General features: G+C 40.5%; 1 protein-coding gene across 1 annotated transcript in view; it reads right to left on the bottom strand.

Annotated features, from left to right (window-relative positions):
• Nucleotides 1–878: 878 nt before the first annotated feature.
• Nucleotides 879–22,448, bottom strand: part of nxph1 (neurexophilin 1) — a 44,605-nt gene continuing 23,035 nt past the window's right edge. The window contains exon 2 of the mRNA XM_010741424.3: nucleotides 879–2,054. Within this exon, the coding sequence (XP_010739726.1) occupies nucleotides 1,299–2,054 (756 nt within the window). The 3' untranslated portion in view covers nucleotides 879–1,298. The remainder of the gene's footprint in view (nucleotides 2,055–22,448) is intronic.

Here is a 22,448-nt window from a genome sequence, read left to right on the forward strand (position 1 = left end):
TACTGTATTCTTTAATTCATATGTACATCTCCAACCCCCACCCAAGCCCACCCCCAATAAAGAAACTTTCAATGAATACTTTTAATATATTTAGTCAGTTTTACAGCTTCTGTACAGGATTGCTGTTTTTCATGAAATTCACATCTAGGGCAGCAACATCATTTTCTTTGTTAGAGGAACCAAGAACAAGCATAAATGGAGTGAACAAGAGGATTTAGCGGGTAGGGGATAAACACACAGCTCATGGGGGGAATGTACAGAAGCAGCGCAATTGGGATAAACTATGTACAATACAAACCATTCATACAAATTAGGCTCTAAGATATAGAATTCAATACATTACATTTGATATATTAAGTGACAATGAGCAAGCCCCATCCCCCACGAACGACCAAATGATCAATCAGTCAGGTGATCAGACGTTCAACCAGCCGAGAATGAACCAATCACCCAACAAACTCAACATCTAGCTGCACTAGCAGGAACACTCTGACGACAGCTGAAGATCGACAGTGTTGCAGTATCTTTCTCTCCTGGCTGAAACTCGCCCGAGGGGGTGAAGCCTGCTCAGTTCCAGCTCACCCCTACATAGGCATGGACCACCTTACATTTCTAAAAGCATCAAACTCACATCTGAATCTTCGCTGTCCTCTTCAGCTGCCTTGCAGGTTTTGTAAAAACGTCTGAGGATTTTATTTTATTATTATTGTTATTATCTTTTTTTTTTATTCTTTTGAAATGAGGAGTTGATTTTGTTTTTCCAGTTATGCAGGATAAACTGCAGAGCGTAAATAGCACAGCAGGGGCAAACAGTCCATATGTTGTAGTCCAGAGAGTTAAAGCATTGTATATGAAATATGCTAAAAGGGGAAAACAAAGTTATTACCATCGAGTTTGAAACGAGGTGTGAACTAAACATAACAACAACAAAGGGCAGAGTTTAATAGTGATAACAATCCCAAAAGGACCAATAAACCCCTGCTATCTACACTTTGTTCAACAGAGACAAAACATATTTCAGGAACAAAATTCTAACTGATAATAATCATAATAATCACAGAGTTATTCAGGTCATTTTTAAGCATATTATGGTACTATATACCAATTTTTAACAGTTAAAAGTAACTGCTTACTCAAAATTCAGAACATTAAATTGGGAAATAAGTTGGGGTGACTGACACTCTGGTATGGACATGTTTGGGGACAGTACGGCTAACATACACATTTCTCTGGTATGGGTATAAGCCCCAGTCTGTGCTCCACTCGTCCACTTTTCTGTATGTGAGTGCATGGGAACGTCAGCCAGAGGGGAAGTAAGGAGTGTCACTGTGGTAGTTGTAGTCCGGGCACACTTTCTGCACCAGTTTGTAGTCGGTGCTGTAGAAGGAAATGAAGATGCAGATGACTTTGAAAGGTTTAGAGCAGAGCCAGGAGACGTGGCTCTGGGTCTGCTCCTGGTAGCAGGTCTTGGACGGGTCGAAATTGCAGAGTGTGTTCTTGGCGCCTTTCTCCACCTTCTCGTACTCTATGCGGCAGTTGAAGGACTTTGAGTCCTTGGCGTCGATGACGGACTGCTGCGCTGCCACGTCGAACTCCACTATCTTGGTTGGAGGGACCAAGCTGACGGACACGTTGCCCTGGCCTGTGGAGTTGTGGCGGAAGTAGACACTGAAGGTGCCGTTGCCATGATCCACGATTTTACCGGTGATTAGTAGGTTGAGTTTGACCGTCTTGATGTTAGAGTGGAAGTCCCCCCAGCCAAACATCTTCTTGAACTTCCCCGTCTTGACCATTGGCCGCCGTTTAGCTCGCGGCCGCGAGTCCTGCAAGTCTGTGGAGTTCCTCAGCCAGTCCCACAGGTCCTGCTCAGAGTAGGGCTCTGGAGTGTCATAGCGTAGGTCCAAGGCTGTGCTGTTCTCTTTGCCATGTAGAGTCTGTGACAGCAGCCTACTAATGGACATATCCTTACTGCTTTCTGTCCATATATGCTTTAGTGTGGATTTGGGGCTTCCAGATTTGACAATGTCCGACTTTGAGGCGTGAGCACTTGTAACCTGAGGAAGAGAGAAAAAAACATCTGTCAGCTGGTGTGTATCATGTTAAATGAGATAATGTCCTTGTTCCATATTGTCGTCATTTAAATATTTATACATAAGTTTCTCTGTTAAACCAAATTTAGTTTATGGAACGCTACTTTGTGGCATTTTCCTATAAATTCACTGAAAATCAATGTGTTAATTAATACATTTTGGAAAACATTTGCAAAACTTGCATTGTTTACATCCATTTGCAGGCTGGTAACACTATGTTATAGAGTAATGTCCAAGAAGTTTTCCAGAAAAAGCCTTAATCTTGGAAAATATTGGTAAAAAAAGTAAAATTGTGGTACTAAATGTAGGTGAAATGAGACATTTAATCTGTGCGCATCAGGGTAACAGATGTGTAAATCTTGAATTGACAAGCCTGGGCTTAAATACAGCAGTTCTATTTTCCCTATTATTCGTAACAAATTACTGATTTCTTTCAAGGGCACCTCGAAACAAATTATAACCAAATAATTAAGTCCATGTGAAATAAAGCATCGCTGTCTTCTTTTATCCCTTTTGCTGGCACATTACTACATTTATTGGCAAGCTGTTGTCAACTGTAAAGCAACAAAAACCATAAAGTCACAGGGGTGTGTATTATGTCATATGCCTTAATTTGTGGATGTTAGTTGAACGCAACATACAAAGGAGACAAGCTTGTCTCGGCATTGAGGTCGCAATAAAAACGAAATGAAAGCAGCTGTAAACATGGTAACACCTTAAAATCCCATAATTTCCCAATATCTATATATGTCGATATCAAGGAGGTAAGGGCACTATAACAAAATGTGTATCTGTGAAAGACTTGCATGCTAGTTTTCTGTGTTCCTGTTCAGTAATTGCCACTAGTTTCACCTTAGCTCCTATATAATATACATGAATTCTGCTGAATTTCAAGGATGAGTGGGTAGGAAGAAATCTCAGTTCAAGGCCCTAGAAAGGCTTGAGCTGGCTCTACTGATACACGAGCATACTTCTGTATTGGGTGAAATGATGCGTCATGAGATATTACTTATCTATATCATTCAGGAAATATTGACTTTCACAGTCAAGCATGCAGTTTTCTACAAAATTGACCAATCAAATGTATTCCGCCGGGGTTAGAGATAATCAATCTTTGCTGCAAGCTTCAATTTCAAATCATGATAGTACACAGGCCCAAATTGCAAATTATAGTGCAGCAAGCTGAGTAAAAAAAGAGGATAGAGAAACATATTGTACCCATCTCCTCCCTCCGTCGAATAGAGGGAGTATCTACTGGCTCACATAGATAAATGCAGTGGCCGTTCAGTGGGTACAGACCGGACTATTAACTAAAGAGTGCTCCTTGAATTGATGATTGATGAACCCAAGGGTTTTCACTATTTAGCGCCGATGAGTGGAATTAGGCTCATACAGGCCCCGGTGGAGGTATGTGACATTGATTGCCTGATTTCTACTGTAAGACTTGACAGCAGATCCGTCTTGCTGAGGTTTTTGCATTTTGCGGGTTGCCCCTAGGATCAATACTTGGAAAATAAGGTTTCTCTACCAATCAGTTGGCCCTTTCGAATTGAATTGCCTCACAGAGCGTCTCTCAACACCATGGGGACATGCAGAAAGCTTTACACATACCGTTCGTTACAAGGAGACAATACGTGTATTATAAAGTATGTCACAGACTGAAAAATCAAGATATGATTCTGTTTTGGATTAAAGCTTAAAACGAATTGATTTGATCAGAATGATTGTATTGAACTACTTTTACTTTTGTCCAAAACCCTAACTGTAATCTACCGGACATAAAGGAAAGATTTGTTCTCTAAAAGAATTCAGTGTTTGTTGTCTCTCTTCTCTCTTTGGTAAATGTATCGGGGGGCATCAGGGTTCTTGTGCTGTTTGCTGCTCTGAGCACTAAATAAATAACATCAGGAAATCTTGGTCTGTTAGTCTGTCGGTCCACCATGGCGGTTGTCAGTGGACGAATCCTGTCGACCTCGAAGATCCTGACTTTTCTACTAGTGCCATCTACTAGTTGTGGTTCATGGATTGCTATGAAATCTGTCTTGCTTTTGGTGGTATACTTTGAATGTTAGCAGTTATAGGTTGCACAGCTTTGTTGAATATTGGGTTATAATTGGTCAATTATGACATTCAGACTGCTGCTATGGATAACATACAACTGCTAAATAAACCCCATGTCCTGCATCACCCGGTCATCACGGGTTCATTTTTGCAACAATATCCAACTCACTGTTGATTATCCCAAATTTAAAAAAAGAAAATGGACAAATGGAACAATTAAAAATGCACAACCTCTTTGGTTTATGCACAAAGTGACAAAATGACCACAGCATGACTAAAACTAATATTCATAATCAAGTGCCAGAAGTTAGATTGCATAGGTACAAATGAATCATTCATTAAAGACTTAATCTGAAAACTTACATGCAGGCATAATTGTACACCAAGTACAGACTCTTACATAATAAACCAGTCACTCCCCCAGGAGACTGTGTTCTACATCAGACATGCGGAAAATCAAAGGAGAAGAAACAAACAGGAGTTAACAGCTCCCTCGGTGGAGCTGAAGAGAGTCTCAGGGGGCTCTATCTTTAGCCTGAAGGGTTAAACTCAGAGAGCACTTGGCTGCGCGAGGCAGACACACTCAGCAGTCATTTCCTATTCAAATAGATGAGGTGGCCTTCTGCACTGGTGAAGAATATCCCAGGTTGGTGGAGGGCGAGGATTACATTGGAATGGGTTTATGAAAATGTGCCTGCTTATGAAAATGATCTGGAAAAAGTCCCATTTCACACATTGCATTCAATAAAAAATATTTAAAAATGGAGGGGTTAAAACAGAAGACAAAGTGTTTGAGATGCAGATGCTTTGAGGGGAATCATCTTTTATTTATTTATTTATTTATTCTAATCCTCATAGAAATTCAGACTTGGCTCATGTTGTCAGCTGAAGAAATAAAAACTATGATACAAGCCAGCACCACAGCAGCTAAGACCACATTTTACCTCATCTTAACCAGCAGTGGAAGTCGATTTCAGATTATTAAAATAATCAGTAGAAACAAAACACAGCAGGTAAATATCTGTGTTCAGAATTTTACGTGACTACATGATTACAAATCATAGTATTGGACATTAGTATCATTACTGTTTCTGATGCAAGTAACTACAATTTGGAAAAGATGTAGAGTAATAAAAAGTACAATATTTCCCTCTGACACAAAGTGGAATAGAAGTTTATGCATAAAATTAAAATACTCTTAAATAAAAGCAGTAACAGGGCCAGATTAACTGGGCATTCAATTAACAAAGTGAACTCTGGGCCATTCCACCCCAAGTCCCCTGGAGTGTTCAATATATTGGGTAAGAATGCAGGAGCCACCTTGGAGCCCTTACCCTTTCTGTTTTTAATTGGACTGGCACAAATTGCCAAACAGACAACTGAGGGCCTTAGCGGGCCTCTGAGAGTCTTGGTTCCTTGGGCAGTTGCTGTCTTTCCTAAACCAGCTGGACATTTATTTTATAAATTGAAAAATAAATGTTACTCACACAGAGATGAATAGTGCACTTGTTGAGGATTATTTTCACATTAATGCACATTTGGTGCTCTGGTGTGTTAGCCTGCTCTGCATTGCCATCATGTTCATGTTAGCTGAGTTATGTTCAATGTTACTTTGTTTTGTGTTGCCCTAAACTGTCAGCAGTGAGCGACATATTCCTCCAGACATTTTTAGTCAACATTGAAGCTGTAGTAGGAGTTGCTCAAAGTTATTCAATGCTGACTTCCGTCAGCTTGCAGGCCTGCAGCTGTGTCACATAACAGCAGACCTGTTTGAATTTATTAACTTGTGATTGTGATCCATTGGTATGAACAAAATATGAGACACATGGCTATGCATGTGTGGCAATATGTTTAGTTAAAGGAACAGTGTGTAGGATTTAATGGCGTGTAGCGACGTAGTTGTGTCCAGATGTGGTTGCATCCCCCTCGCCTCAACGTCTCCTTACTAGTGTGAATGAAGGAGGGGCACAGTGGTCATGAAATGTGCGAAAAATATTTTTAAAAAAACTCATGGTTATATATTACATTATATTTCTGTAAAGAGAGCTCACTAAATCTTACACACCGGATCTTTAACATGTTGCTCACTCACAATAAACTCACTTAGATTTTATTCATTTTATTTAGTTAAGAATCTTTCCACAGTCCATTGAGGCAGATAAAACATTCTCTATTTTTAGAATATCTATTCTCGTTTGGTGCATAATAGTCTACTAGAATTAGGTCAAAGATGTTCTCCTGGGAACGTACACCACTCTTTCTCCAAAGATACTGATATTGATATTTCAAAACGTTTCACCATTGAAGAACTAGACTGGCTTTCTTCAAACTAATTGTAGTGGCGCCATACGACTGCCACTGAGCACAAACTGCAGTCTGTGGCTGTTTATCTGTACTCATTGTTCGCCTTGTCCAGTGGGTAAGCTCTATGCGGCACATACAGACATGTTTATCTGTGCGGTTCTCAGGTTCAGGCATCATCCAGCATGTTTCAGGCCGAGGGCCAGCAGGTTTGCTGGATCCCCGAGCTGCCAGCTGTAGTGCACTCACCTGAGGGAACGGTGCATCTGGTAAACATGGCCGGTACCGTGGCCAGCACAGGCCTCGCAGATACCTGACTACCGGCCAGACAGCCAGTTGGTTGCCCCCAGGCAAGCAGCACAGTCTCTGTCTGGACTGTTCAGTCCAAACATGAATTCTTTACTAAAGTCTCTGCTCACGCTGCGGAGCACTTTGGAATTTTAAATTTCTTGACCACTCTTAAAAGTTTTATATGATGTTTTGTAGTTTTCAGTAGATTTTTTCATTATCTTCAGTTCATACTTTAGATTTAAAGACCTTAAACTAAGATAGCATATTTGTGAAGTGGCAAGATATAAGACAAGTCTTCAAAAACCTGCTTTGTTAATTAACTCGTCGTCGAACCGAGCCCAGAGAGCAGGAGAAATGTTCTGTCGGAGATTTAACATGCGACTGAATCCTGCCAGACAGCTGCTGGAGGAAAACTTGGCCTCTTGCTCTCACCTCTGAAATCTTGAACTGGAAGATGTCTTCTATCCTGATGCAAAAGCAGAGGGTAGTGTAGGGCCAGTCTGAAGCTTTAAGGTGATTTTTATAATCCCACATTTGAATTACCAACCAGAAAAGTGGAAAACCCGCGCCGGGGCCCCCAGAGACTCAGGGGGACTTAAAGCCTCTAGGTTCACTGTGCGGCGGACTAATTTGAGTAATTTGAATAATTGTTTGGCAATATTGTGTGCACCACTAAAATACAGTATAAACTGAAACAAAAGGAGGCTTAACACGACATCTGTGTTATTACTTAATGTTTAGGTCCCTTCGTGTGACAAAAAAGGCGAGATTTTGTTTTAATTAATTTGGTTTCTGTCCATTTTAGATGAAGTTACAATGTTACAAGCATTACTAAACTCTTATGCTATGAATTGAATGAATTAGAAGTATATTTTGATTTGTATTGTTTTATATCCAGGACTTTAGGCAATATTTGTGTGGACATGAGGGGCTTTAAATTCTCAGCCTTAACCAGCTCATGAAAACTGCACGCTGGGCAGCTGCTGGTTTATAGCACTAACACCCGGCACTGTGGACTGAATTATGTTCATCTCATTTCTGTTTAGTTTTTTTCAATAAAACTTGAAAATAAGACAGTTATCAGAAAAGCAGCAAGAGAAGTCTGGTGAGGTCACTTCTTTCTATCTCTGCACTCCCGGATTTGTTTCATTTTCACACTTATAGTCTTCAAAACCAAAGGAAGCTGACTCAAGTAACATCATTTCTTTTATCAGACTTTATACAGCTCCCCCTGGAGACACTAAAAGCTTATTTTTTTGCATACGCAAGAGTACTCCCAAACATTGATGAACACACATTGATATGGACTGATTGGGCTACACAAATCATTTCTCAAATTTGATGTACTGACTGACTGACTGACTGACTGAGGAAATTTTCCTTAAAAGAGGCCAATAGCTGGTTTTGCAAAACAACATGTAATTAGAACATAACAAAAAGACTTACAACAGTTTTTAAAGCAATGGTGAATTGTTGGAACTGAACAGCCTGGAGTCACTCGACAGGCTGCCAAAGTTTCAGCTAAAGTGCAACCTTAAATCCCAGCAACCGAGCGGAAAACACAAACTAATGGAGTGACGCCGTATTTTTTTCAGCCTTCCACTGTTTTCCAAGTTCCACCTTCAGGAACTCACATCATTGTTGCACTAAACCGCGCTCTCTTTCTAGAAGAATTCCTGGAAGTTCTTTCATTTATTCTTGTAATTAACTTGTCGCTTTTTGCTGAACACACAGGTATTATTGATGTGGCTGTGTTATTGCCAAAAGCTGAAGAAGTGGGACAATAAATCAAATCACAACACTTGCATTGCAATCCATGTTGTATTGTGAGCTCTATGGTAATTTGTACCTCAGTGACTGGAGAGGCAAATGGCCCGAGAGGGCAGATGGTATTAATTTCATACCATGCACACTGTGGTTGTTAACAGCAACAGAAACCCCAGGAACATACGACCAGCAACTACGTATTGTTCATTCTAGTTTTATGACAAGCAGAAAATGGTCAAACAGAAACACATCACAGGCTTTAGTTTCTAGAAAATGAGTCAGACCGGCAGCATCCCATTTGCTTCTTCTTCCTTTTTTTTACTGTCAAATAAGACCGAAGACAAAGGATCTGAGATGAGATGAGCTCCAGATTCTGCTGCTCTTTTGAAAATTTCTAATCATCATACTCAAGCTGAGGGAGCTGCAAAGCAGGGCCAGAATAAAATGCTTGGCGAAGAATGAAGGCCTGAGCACAATGTGGTGTATGAAAGAATCCTCATGAAAGCACCAGAGAATGAAAACAGAAAGGGAGGAAGAAAATTTGAGGGTGTTAACTTAACAATATAGGAAGAGGAGGGGGGGACTGCGGAGGAGTGACCCAGAACATACGGACAATTAACCTTCAGTTCAGCAGAGAGTTAAGAGAAAACTGAGCCCTCACAGGCGGTGCACTGATAAGTGAACATAACATAAAGGTCTGTAAGGATGTTCATTTTACAGAGGGAGGCATGCACCCGTACTACTGACATGTTTTCTAAGGTATCGCAATTTTCTTCTTTGGGAATGACACAATAATCATTGACTTTACAACATGTTTTATCTTGTATACTTATATCAGAGTCTTCGTCTCTTTCTTAGAAAGAATTCAAGGAAACAATGCGAAGCAAACTGATAAGTAGACCTACAAGTAAAAAATTGTATGTATGAACCGAAAAAGGAATATGCAGTAAGCCTAAGTATGGATAGTCTCTGGTGTGGACCATGTATGGACATCATATGATAACCATACCAACACCAAGCGGAAACCATGGATGTATTATAGATGAAAAATCCCCTGTGGCCTAAAAAAAAAGGCATTTTCCCCATTGACCAGTCAATTATTGCTCTTTCTATTATGAATTTTGGAGGTTTTATATTTGTATAACATTCCTCTGGGCTGAGAAAAGCAATTTAAAAATCCGTACTATCGTCATGTCATCGTCAATGTAAAGTCTATGAGGCTGAGTGGAAATCCACGGGCAGATCCAATGGAAGAAACATTACTGCACATATTGGCTACGTAACAAACTGAGAAGCTTTTTGGTTTTCCGCTATTCAGTTCTATAACATACTACTGACCTGAACCATCTACCCATGTGATTGAAACCTTTAGCCAACACAGAACGTGCCAAAAACTACAAAAGTGAGTCAACCTCCATAAGCCTCCCATATAATAAACATGTTTACAGCTTGGTACAAAAAACAGTTCTGGCCTCTATAGCTAATGTCTATATAACTCACCCATTGATTGACAGTTGGGTCTTTTTTTTTGGATTAGCCAGCAAAGGCAGGACTGCCAAGATGGTGACAGCCTACGTCTATATTTTATGTAGTCTACGACTAACACATATAAAAGGTCACCACCTGAGTGGACATTATCCATAAGCTAACAAGGACTAAGAATGGTATTACAAGCAACAGAAAAGCAGATAATTGGTCCAAATACCTACATGTCCTGACTTATATCCCTCCCTCACCCATACTGAACATTGAGGTTGGACTGATGCACCGACAGCTCTGTGAACTTTGTAGTTGATGGCGTGCAAAGAAATTGGTCCCATTATTCCATGAAACAGAGAACAAAATTTCAGTCTAATTTTAGTGTAACTCAACAGACAGAGACAGACTGTGAATGCAATCAGACAGCGAGTGCCTATTTCCACAGGCTGACATAGCCACACTGCAGGAGAAGCAAAGACTCCATTTGCATCTTGGAGAGATGGATGAATGTTTCAACGTCTGGCTACAGTACATGTGAAAACCTCCTCTGGAGTTGTTTTCAGAGATTAGATTTCACTCAGTCTCGAATGCTTCTGCATTTAGACTTTTTGAGGTCAGACAGTTGGTAAAATGGTAAATGGACTTGTATTATATGGAGCTTTTCTGGTCTACCAACCACTCAAAGAGCTTTTACAACACTTGTCACATTCACACACACACAATTATACACTGACTGCCGTGTAAGGTGCCAACTGCTCATGAGCATTTTTCCTATCCAAAACACTCACGATGATACCAATCTCACCTATTAACACATATTGGCGTCACAGCCATTGGGAGCAGTGTTGGGGTTCAGTACTTTGCTAAAGGACAGTTCGATTGGACTGGAGGAGCTCGGAAATGGAACCAGGACCCTCTGTTAACTAGACGACTCACCTGAGCCACAGCTGACCCAGTTATCTGATTTATGAAGTGGCCATAATGTAAAGAAGGATCCAAGAGTGAGGATTTGATATTTAACATATTAGATGTGACAAAACTACATTTGAAATAAATCCCCCAAGGAGGATTACTTAACAGGACATGTTCCATTATTTTGGTATTTTCAACAACTCTATATGTGAACATGTTCATGCCTGTTGTATTTGTGGAAATATGTGGTGGCACCACAATATTATCAAACTGTCGCATGTTTTGCTCACTGCAAATGCAATGTAAAGATTTCAGGCAATGTTCTGATGCTTTTTTTTATTCCCAAGGTGGAAATTCGAAAACGTTTAATTATTTAAGTATGTTTAAAGGACTTTACCTAGGAGGAGAGTGGTGACACACAGTGACACACACATGCTGGCAATAGGCACAGGAACTTGCTTGGAATTAATGTTTTTTTCACAGTTGTATCGATTTCGGTCAATTTTTACACCAAGTTTTGTTCGGATCTGTGGCCCTCCGTCTGACTTTTGTATTTTTTTTTTCTAGTGTCTATTGTGGTGGTGCACAGAAGGTAGTGTGTGTTAGCACCGCTCAGTGTTGAAGTACTATTGCACACTATAAAGTAAATTGAATTTACTGTAAGTGCCACTCTATCATTCCCAGGTGTTCGGAGTATGATTGTGTGGTGTGTGTTTGCATTTGGAAGCTGTGTGGCTGCAAAAAAAAAAGCAGAGAATACAAAAAAAAAAAAACATTTTAGGGCTGGCTGCCCAAATAAATTCTACGTGTGTGAAAGACTTTTGTGGTTAACACAGATTACAAACTACCCTCTAATGTGTTTTTGCTCAGCTACATTGAGCAGCACATTCAGACACGACTAAAGCATCCAGAGGCTGCTCTCAGTCCCAATGTCCACATCGCATAAAGTGTTCCTCGGAGAGAATAAGCCATGAAACAAAACCACTAACAGCTATCAACACCCACACTGCACAATATGAGTTAAACTATTGGTGCTTGGCGCCACATTGCTGCTAAGTGCTGCTGGAATATCACGGTTTGCCCTTGTACTTGAGCTGCCTAATGGTCATGTAAGCAGACTGTTAGACACATCATTAGAGCGGACTGTGTGTGTGTGTGCAAATGTGCAGACTGTGCATGTGTGTGTGTGTGTGTGTGTGCAAATGTGCATGTGTGTGTGTGTGTGTGTGTGTGTGCTCTTGCTTATTTTTCGACCATCATTTAAGCATTCTGTGTTACATCCAAACACTGTCGCAGTGGAGTTATACTGGTGCAGCAATTGAGCTCATTTCAATATGGACTTCATATCATTGATTTGTACTAAAATGCAGCTGATATATGTAGAATTTTATGATACCTTACATCTGAAGAACCACAAGCACATCTAGACGACACAGTGTTGTCCAGTGCTCAACTCGCTATTCTAAGAGGCCACAGGAAAGACTATTTTCATGGACATTGGCTCATAAGAGTAATGAAATCTGCTGGGATACGTGTGAAAGAGTGAGTCATGGACAAACGTTGCACAGAGTTGAAGATAAGAAAAGGTTCAGTACATTTTACCTCAGTCTGTTCATTCTCAAGTACCGCTATCCTGGAAAAAAGAAACTTTGGCAGATCACTACACTGAAAGAACCTTGACTCAATGGTCTAGCTTTTCTCGTGCGTCCAACCAAAATCTCATGGTCTTCTTAAGTGGATGATGGAAACGCTTGACTGACCCTTGAGTTCAAATCATTTTGCCAAAATACCACAGTCAAGAACTATTTATTTTATTATTTATTTTATTATTTTGAGTTCATGTCATGATCCTCAACAGCTACCGTGACATTAGCCCATTGGTTTTATTGACCTGTTGTCAACATACATTTTTCCCAAAGATGGTTTCTGTCATTTTAGGTAGTTGATGTTTGTTTAATTGTTTATTTTTATGAGAATTATTTTGGTTCTAATTCATGATTTGAGCAGGTTTCACATGATGATTGACAGCTGAGCCCTGCTTGGGATTGAGATGACAGATGATACCACCATGACTAACCCAGTCACAACCGTGCAGATTTTATTTCTGGAATATTTTGTCCATATTTTTGTCCATCTTTATAAAGTCTATGTTGATGGTGCACATGCATGATTTATAACATACAAGAGAAGGAACCATGTAACTCAAATAAATCCCATTTATTGTTTTTTTCTAGCTTCACAACTGAACTATAAATTCCAATAAAACATTCAAATTGCTCTCACGCTCACTGTCTTTGACTTCACAAGTGGAGTTGAGATTCTTTTCTGGTGAAATTCAGGAGCTAATATGTCTCGAGGTACCATAAATCAAAGCCGGCTTTATTTTGTCAGCACGCAGATGGCCCAAATACACAACTCACCTCAATTAAGACCCGAGGAGGGGAGCTAAAGGGGAAAAAGTGTTTGGAGAGGAAAAAGGGCACCTGTTCGCCTGTCATATTCACGGCTCTTCTGATCAGCGGCTCGGAGCTTCCCCCTGAGCTGTTTCAATGCTGAATTAATGATGGCAAACAAAGCCAAAGCCTCCTCACAGCGCCTTTGTGAGTTCATTCTCTTTCCACTTTGGTCCCTCTCAACTAATCTTCAGTGTCACACTTAATGAGATTTTCAGTTTGTAAAGTAAGTGGAGCAATAACTCCCCGAGCACACGCCGCCATTCCCCATTCCCACCATCGCCTCAACTGCTTTTAAGCAAACCACTTTTCTGCACCTTCTGTCTATTCTTCCTCTCAGTAAAGGGTGCATTATGAAGGATTATTGCTTATACAAATCGCATTGAATTATTCACACAGCAAACACGCGGCTGAAAGTACAGTATGCGTTCGGCGTGTGCTGTTATTCGCTTCATTATTCATAATGAGCCGTTTCTGCGGCTTCACCCGGAGAAAAACAACAGCGGAAAAAAAAAAAAAAAGAGTCATTAAACATCATGAAAATGAGATAAATACGCACATCAACATTAGCCGAATTAAATAAGTTCATTTAGTTGCCATCTGCAAAAGCTGTTTTATATCATGTAATTAGTGTTTTGATTATTGTGATGTAATCTGACTGAGAGGATCTAATAGAGAGCAACTCATTAACGTTTTGACTTCAGCGCAGATGTTAACTTTAACACGATCCTCTCGCTGTCGTGAAATTGTATTTTGACTGACTGTTAACCTCAGACACAAGTGTTGGACTGTAGTACCAGAGTTCACTTTGGAAACTACTTTAGTGTTATTACACTTATTATAGTCATTTTGTATACTTCGAAGTTTTAGTTCAAGACAACTTAAACATTTAGTCTAGTTTTAAACAAAGGCGAAAAGTCTCTAAGCCTCTTAGTCAAACTGTTTTTTCTTTTATCTCTTCTGTGTTTGTTCTTTGTTCTTCCTTGTGTCTGTGTGACAGAGAGAGAGAACATTTGAATCCCATGTCGTCTCGTCAATGAAAACAAGACATACAATTTGTCATAGCTTTTATTATCAAAGGTCTATTTCGTCTCAATGTATTTTTTTTGTTGTTGTTGTCGTCTCAGACTTGCGACTCGTGGTTTTTTTGACTGTATCTTGTTACCGTCTTTGCAGTTACAGCTTTAAGGTCTGGACTGGGTCCATTTAGGGCTAGTCCATAGTCCACATCATGGTCTATGGACATCTATGTAACTTTGTAGGGTTAGTTTTGCATGGGCTGGGCTCCTCAGTCAAGTTAGCAATATTAAATATGCAATGTCCCATTAGATTTTTCAAAATAAATGTAATGCTGAGAAACATTTCACATTTTATGAGTGATGGATGTACAGGAACTGGGAAAGGTCGGGTGAACTTCATCATGGAAACAAAAATAAAAATGTCATTCATGTTGTGATATGGTTATAGTTTGGTTAGTTACTATTTTCATGGTTTGGGTAAAAATAGATTAGTTAGTATTTAAAGTTAGTTACATAACTTAAAAAAAAAAAAAAAAGAGTCACCAATCTTCTGGTCTGAAGACCATCCATGCATTCCAACCTCCTGTGTGCTTTCATACACTTCTTACTCTTTATGCCACATCACCTGCCGACTTCAACGGCACATCAGAACATTACTGTAGAGCGGTACCTGCAGCGTCCTAGTTTGAAATGGCTGACTAAGCTGCCGTATTCGATGCACTGGGCGTGAAAACAGCTGCACGTGCACACAAACTGGAGCCTATCCCAGCTGACATTGGGCGGGAGGCGGGGTACACCCTGTACAAGTCGCCAGTTTATCACACAGCACATAGAGACATAGACAAACAGAGTCACCAGTTAACCTATTAAGTGCATGATTTTGGACTGTGGGGATTTGCCAGAGTACCCGGAGAGAACCCACACAGACATGAGGAGAAGATGCAATCTCCACATGGAACCTGGAATCCTCTTGCTGTAACCACCACAGAGTCTAATGCATGTGTAGCTTTGTTGATGGTAACAGGTCTGCTTACTATATTTGTCCTCCCCTACAACTTCAACACCCTCCACCTTAATGAACTACTTGCAGCTGTGTTTGTGTTCCATTTCTGGAAACAATACAAATGTTCCTGAATCTGAAGGAGCGAAAAAGAAAAGAACACTTTAAACATTGCAAATTTGTTCCCTCTGAACTTTTCAGTCAGCTATTATCGGAGTGTTTTTAGCAAAATGTGTCTCTCCTCTGAGCTAAACTCAAAAGTAAAAACATGCAGAGTTCTTTTCGGTTCCCCCAGTCAGGCTGCTGCTGCTGCTTGTGCACACAAAGACACAGCGTGTTGTTCAAACACTTTGCTGTGGGATTAGAGTAATTATTTTGATTACTAATTTAGCATTATTCTAATGAACAAATCGGTTCGGTACAGCAGGGATGTTGTGTTTCCTCCTCGTTCAACACGTCCTCCTACACGAGAGCGGGGACTAATTCAGCTGAAGATGTTTCCAATACAGATATAAATCTCATTCAGAGGTTTAAAATTAAACGTGAGTCACAGATTTGTATGCTGAAGAGGTTATCATTCATATTATCATTCCATATGATTGCTATTAGAGGCGTATGCCTGCTTTATAAAAGTGTAATATTCGAGATATCTGAAAGATACAAACAGGTTTTGCCTGATGCACGGAGAGGAGACTTGTAAAGCACAAAACAACATCAGCATGCTCTCGCTGTAAATAAAGCTTTCTGCAGCACTAGCAGGCTGAGGAGGACAAAAGTACAGCTTGTTTGTTATTGTGGAACTTTGGTGTTTTAACTTGTTAGTTCAAATTCACCAAAGTCACACAAGAACACAAACAGACTTGCAGTTCTCGCATTGTGCAAGGTGTTTTTTTGTTTTTGTCAATGGAGTCTTGGGGCTTTAAACATGCAACGCTGTTTGTGGTGGAACAAAAAAAAAAGATTTCACTTTTCATCATGTAGCAATGTGAGCTCGTCAGAGGCAAAACAAGCACCCCAGTGGACACACTGAAGGTCCACAATTGCCCCCAAAGGTTTACATCGCCACTCTCTCGCTAAAAACGTGGGAAAATAAGACGAAAAATACCTCAACTTTGAAGCTATTTCTACATTCGCTAATTAAAAAATACCTCAACTTTGAAGCTATTTCTACATTCGCTAATTATTTCCACTTCCAATTTGATTTTATTATTATTTGGATTTGGCTTTTTACCAACTCCGCAGGGAAGTTGAGTGACAATGAATGCCAAAACACCAAAAAAAAACATACCGAAGACAGCGAGAAAAGAGATGCGTACAAATTCTTTGAGAAGAGTTAAATCCGTAGCAAGTGGACTTTGCAAATCCATGAAGATGTTTCACCTCTCACCCCATTATTATCAAAGTGTGGAGTGTAGAGAAGGAAGCACTGCAGGGCTGATGAAGTTAAGTTTACTTGGAATGACCCTTCTCTGCATCCGGAGAGTCAAACCTCAGACTCAGACCCCGGGACACGCCAAAAAAAATATATATTCAGCAATATGATGGAGATCAGTCTGCTGCTTTATTTGATTTGCTCTCATGCACATAATGAAGTTTGTTCTTCTCTCAAGAGTAGAGAGCTGACCCAGGGTCTGTGTGAAGATGGGGAGTAACAGCAGTCAGGTAGAGAAAGAGAGCCACAGGAACCCGGCCACATCTCATTACTATGCAGATGTGTTTCCTGAAATCAAATTAAACCCATAATCCAATAATTTTTTTTCCTTTCACTGACACCAGAAGACCTCATCTCAAAACCTATGACAAGACGTAATCAATATGATATAAGAGCTGAAGGCATAAATAACCGAGTTGAGACAAAGAGACGTAGTCATGGTGTCACCCCAGCTCTTTTTTATTGGCTGCCTGTAATTACATTTTAGAAATGCTTCTTAGTTTAGTTTTGTCTATCATTGATTTTCGGGTCATGGGGTGACATTAAAGAGGAAGAGGCGGAGGCAGCATGGGTGGATTCAGTAACCCACACATTCATGCACAGTCACTGAATCAGCATTTCTAAATTAAGCTCTATCTGAATGTGAACGCAGTAGCGCTCAGACTGGAAACTGAAATGACTAAATGAAATTTCATGTTCTTCTGATAATTCATGATTCCTGTGATTATATAAGCATGGTCAGATGAACCTGTTTTTTTTTTGCCCCAGGGGCATTGGAACCCAATTTGGACATATTGCAGCCTGTAGCAAGTCTTGCTGCTACCGTTGGTTCCCTGATCTTGGATCTGACCACAATTATTTTATTTTCACGACCTAGACACACAACTTTATACAGGCAGTAAATGCTTGGTGTGCGCTCTTGGCTGCCCAGCCTTTCCTTTATGTGCGTCCCTGTCCTCCAGCACTCTACTCTTTTAAAAAGGAAAGAGTGATTAGACAACCATTTCCAGCTGTGTCAATCACCTCACCTGTCTCCTGCAGCTGAGTGCAGGCTTCCTCCACGCAGCCATCTCAATAAGCTATGATACTAACATAACATATCACATCTCTTATAAACCTTGTAGTGGGTTAGCAACTAGCTGATGAACTCCCAAAGAGGCAAATATTGGTCTAGAACTGGTAAAGGAGCTAAAAGTGCAGTGAATAACGGGGAAGCATTGTTCTGTGTCTGCTGGAAATGTAAATACGCAACAAAAGTCACCTCTGTTTGCGAACAGATTTGCTGCAAGAAATGTATAATCAGTGTTGTCTTATAGCTTGTTCGGTTGTCTCCAAATAGCCAAAGTCTCAACTAAAACTAACACAGCTGAAACAACAAGTTTCAGCTTTTCACCACTCACTTTTTCCCCAAAGTCATGCACACACAAAACACTCTGCAGAAAACAGACATTTTTGACTTGTCATGGGAAGAAAAGAAAAGAAAAAAGCATGAATGTAAGTGCTACCAATAAAGGGTTAGTTGGGGTTATTTGAAGAATAAAGAGGCAGACAGGTGGACCAGCACAAAAAAGCTTAAGAAATGTACTGCTGTGGATGGGAGCAGCAACAAAAGGTATTTTAGCTACATAAAAAAAAAGGTATTTTTGCTTTTGTAGCAGCGGCAGATCGGCAACTCCCATGTGCTGCGAGGCAAAATCACTGTTTCTATCAAAAGAGTCAAAATGTGGTCTGATGGAAAGAAAGTAAATATAGCATACACTTAAACTGATATTGATTTTTTTTAGGTGGCTATAATACGTTTTGATGTGTTAGTCGTCCTGTCTGCTTCTCCATTGACTACTTCACATAACACCGCTTCAAAAACCCAAACTAGCCTCTGTTTCATTTAGGGATTCCAGCTCCAGCGTCCACTATTGTGTTTGCATGGGTTCTCTCTAGGTACTCACAGCCCAAACACATGCAGGTTTCTAGGTTAATAGGTGACTCTAAATTGCCCGTAGGTGTAAATGTGGGCATGAATGGTTGTTTGTCTCTATGTGTCAGCCCTGTGATGAACTGGCAACTTGTTCAGGGTCTACCCTGCCTGCCGCCTAATGTCAGCTGGGACCGGATCCAGCCCCGTTAGGTGCACAGGTTGTGTTCTACTTCCCCAGAACATTTAATTTTACCTTCATACTGTCACGAATTGATATTCATAGTACACGCAGAGTATAAGAGTACTTTGTTTTTGATAAAAGATCGTATCCAAAGACGTTTCAGAAGTTCTGAAATCAAATGTGCTCTCCTCCGTAGAAAGTTGATCAAGATAACGTGAGGCTTCGTGCAAAATTTGAACCTGCTTCAGAATTAGCCTCAGTTTAGAGTGGTACGCATGTTGTGGTGAGGTGACTGCTACTCTTGAACACATCAAAGTCAGCAGCAGAATGGCAATGCTATATACCACATAAACTCTGTTTGGAGGACTATTTCAGAGAGCAACATATAGCACCGGGACACATTTCACCTGAACATGCTAAAGCAGAGAATGAGATTAGGTCTGAAATAGATGATAGAACACATACACGTCTTTCCAAATGCTTTAAGGGAATTTGTAGAGATAAACAAGTCATGCAGACCTGTTGGCACTGTTTTCTATACACTTTTCAATATCCAACTAATCAATGCATTTAAGTTCATATAATCTTGTTAGGCAGAAATAAAGTAGAGTGAACCTACAAGAGTGTCAGAGACCAAGACAAGTCTGATTCAACGTGGGCATAAGGCAGAGACAATTAAAAACTAAGTGTGGCCTCGGGGGCAGACTGGAATAATTCATGATTAAAAATGAAGTGTGTGGCTGCTATCAGCATCCACCATAACTACAGGCCTGTGTGGATTAGCTACAGTTATATTTGGGGGGGAAAAAAGAAAAAACTCTAACCATCACAGGATGATTATTTTTGCAAAAGGCAAATGAGAATCAATGGCTTTCCAAGATTCAGGCTGCAAAACAAATTAATCTGATAACTTTATCTCTGGTACAGCATATAAATCTTGGGCTACTTGGGTCTATCAACAGCATTGATTGTCGTCACTGCTTTTTACTGGTCAAAATGATATTGTACTCCTCAAAGCTAATTAAAGCATATTCTTATCACGTTCGTCAGCGGTCATAAGACGTGTCCGCAAGTTTCTGGCGCTGATAAGAAACTATTTAGTGCTTGCCAAATAAACCTTTTCGCTCATGCCCCTTTAGGTGTTATGTAACACTGAATAAGCAATGGTGTTTTTAGCTACGCTAGTGTTTGTATTGGATTAGGCTGCCGGGGTGGTAATATTTCTCTGTTGCTTGGTTGGTTTCGTCCAGACTGAAATATCCCCAAAACTTTTATCCCACTCTGTCTTTTTTTAGACCTGATGCTGTTTTGGTCTGTACTCCATGTGGTTTAATACCCCGACAGTATGTTTTGTACACCAGACTTTGTTAACTAACTTCTTTCTTTGGTTTATGTGCTTCTATCATGAGTAAAGGGGTATGGTCTCCTCAGGATGGATTCTACCATCGGTGATCTACACTTTGGTAAACATGTGTCCAATGCTTTGGGTTACACCAACATATAAGCCCCAGCTGTACTTCGGAGCCTGCTTTCCTTGGGTACAGCCTCACAGAGCTCTTACCAATGATGTAGAATCTCTGTCTTGGGTTTGATAATGAATACAAATACCATGTTTCATCTTCAACACAAAATACTGCAATAATTGTCTCACTCAGATTATTTAAATTTGGTACCACACATCAGAATAAGTAGCTTGAGTTTTATTGCTTATATCGTTCATACTTATCCTCTCATGAATGATCTTAATTGGAATATAAATGTTCTCATAAATATTCCAATAACGAAGGAGCAGCACTGTGTTGTTGCACTGATGTCATCACGTGGAAAGTAGAAATGATCGCAGGAAGACTGGTGTAAAATCTGAGGAATGAAGTGAGATGATTTAATAATAATGAAAACATCTCAAGATAAATACTCTCAGATCACTTCGAAGAAGTCAGAAATTTAAAATTTTTTTTAATGGAATCAAAGTGACAGCCAATCGATGGCTTCTGGCCAGCCTTATCATTCTGTTCCAATTAAATTCACACCAGCTGCTTCCCATTCAAAGCATGTTGGCCAGCTGCACCTCTTAAACACACGGGTGTGGAGGGAGTTCATTTTCATTCCGATGAAGCCGACCAAGTGCTCACCTGCATTTCAGTTCTGCAGCGTCTTGAGAGGCCCCGTGGACGAGTTGATATGTGGCCTGCCACACAACATTAATGTGGATTCTGGGTAAAGCTCAGCCGTAAATGAACAGCAGCTAGCCTGAGATTATCCCTTATCAGGCTGACTGAAGCCCTGGTATGAGCGGAGGGGAGGAGGAGGAGGCAACGCTATCTACACTGCTCATTTTTGAACATCATAAGCCAGGTAGGTTAAGGCGGTGGTTCCTCTATTCCGGCTGCTAATGGGAAAATCAAAGGCCTGTGTCGCGTCTGAAGCCAGAGGGTGGAGGCCGCTAAGTGAATGCCACGCTCTGGATTTCATGCCATGTCTGTCTTTCTCTCTGCGCCTCATCAAAGCAGAGCGGCAGAGGAACGTGAGCTGTTATCCGTTACCTGAGGACTAATTGGCCCTTTAATTCCATATCAGATCTGTGCTCACTTCAGCGGCTCTGAACCGACTGAGTGGCCACGCAATGCCATTGTATCAAAGCACTCTGTCGAGGTACGCCATATAGAGGACTCGTTTAAAAAGTCACCCATCCTTTTCAGATGGGCTTTGGGCGCCCTGCAGGTACGTCTGGGGGCAGTGGGGTATGTTCTGGTCATTGTAAAGAGGCACTAAAATGACCTCTAAATGAGACAAACCAAGATGTAAGGAGGGACATTTGAAAGCAAATACTCATCTGTCCAATGAAGCTTTAAATGAATAGGAGGGCAAATGTCTTCACCAAATCACCAATATGACCACAAGTTAAAAGCACTCATTCACGTTTTATACGGATAACTTATGTTATCAGCGTACCTCAAGACTAACCTGTCTTTCACACCTCAGCGTGCTTCAGATGAAGTGCTTGTCGGATCGTCTAACAGTGTCTCAAACCCCCACTGTGCCTGCAAAATCCAAGGGAGCTGCATCTGGCAGTTTCTGTAACTTCTATCACCCCCGCTTCACTTGTTATTGGCAAAGTATGCGCAGGTGTGAAAACAGGTAGGATCTGGACTTTTCTCTCAAACTCACTGCAGAGTGCAACACTGTTTTTGAGGGGAACCAGTCTGATCGTCGAAATGTTTCGGTCAGCAAATTTCACGGTAATTTCATTGATATGTATTTTGTATTTTTTGACCTGAAGAAGCCTCGAGAGTTCACTCAAACTCAAACCAGGGATCCGTTCTCTGTGGGCCATGAATATTGGCTCAGATTGCAATATAATGCACTAGTTGTTCTTTTAGATTCATTGTCATGGACCTAAGTGTTGCTCAAAGGGAAATTCTGACCTCGTAGCACTGCTAAAGGGGGACACTTAACAGGGCTCCAAGAACATCAGTACCCATCCTCTGGGAACTATGAATATACAATGACTTACATTACCATCTTTATGCTCTTGTGTGAGCAGAGC

Source organism: Larimichthys crocea, chromosome XIII (assembly GCF_000972845.2).
Source record: "Larimichthys crocea isolate SSNF chromosome XIII, L_crocea_2.0, whole genome shotgun sequence".
Lineage (NCBI taxonomy): Eukaryota > Metazoa > Chordata > Actinopteri > Sciaenidae > Larimichthys > Larimichthys crocea.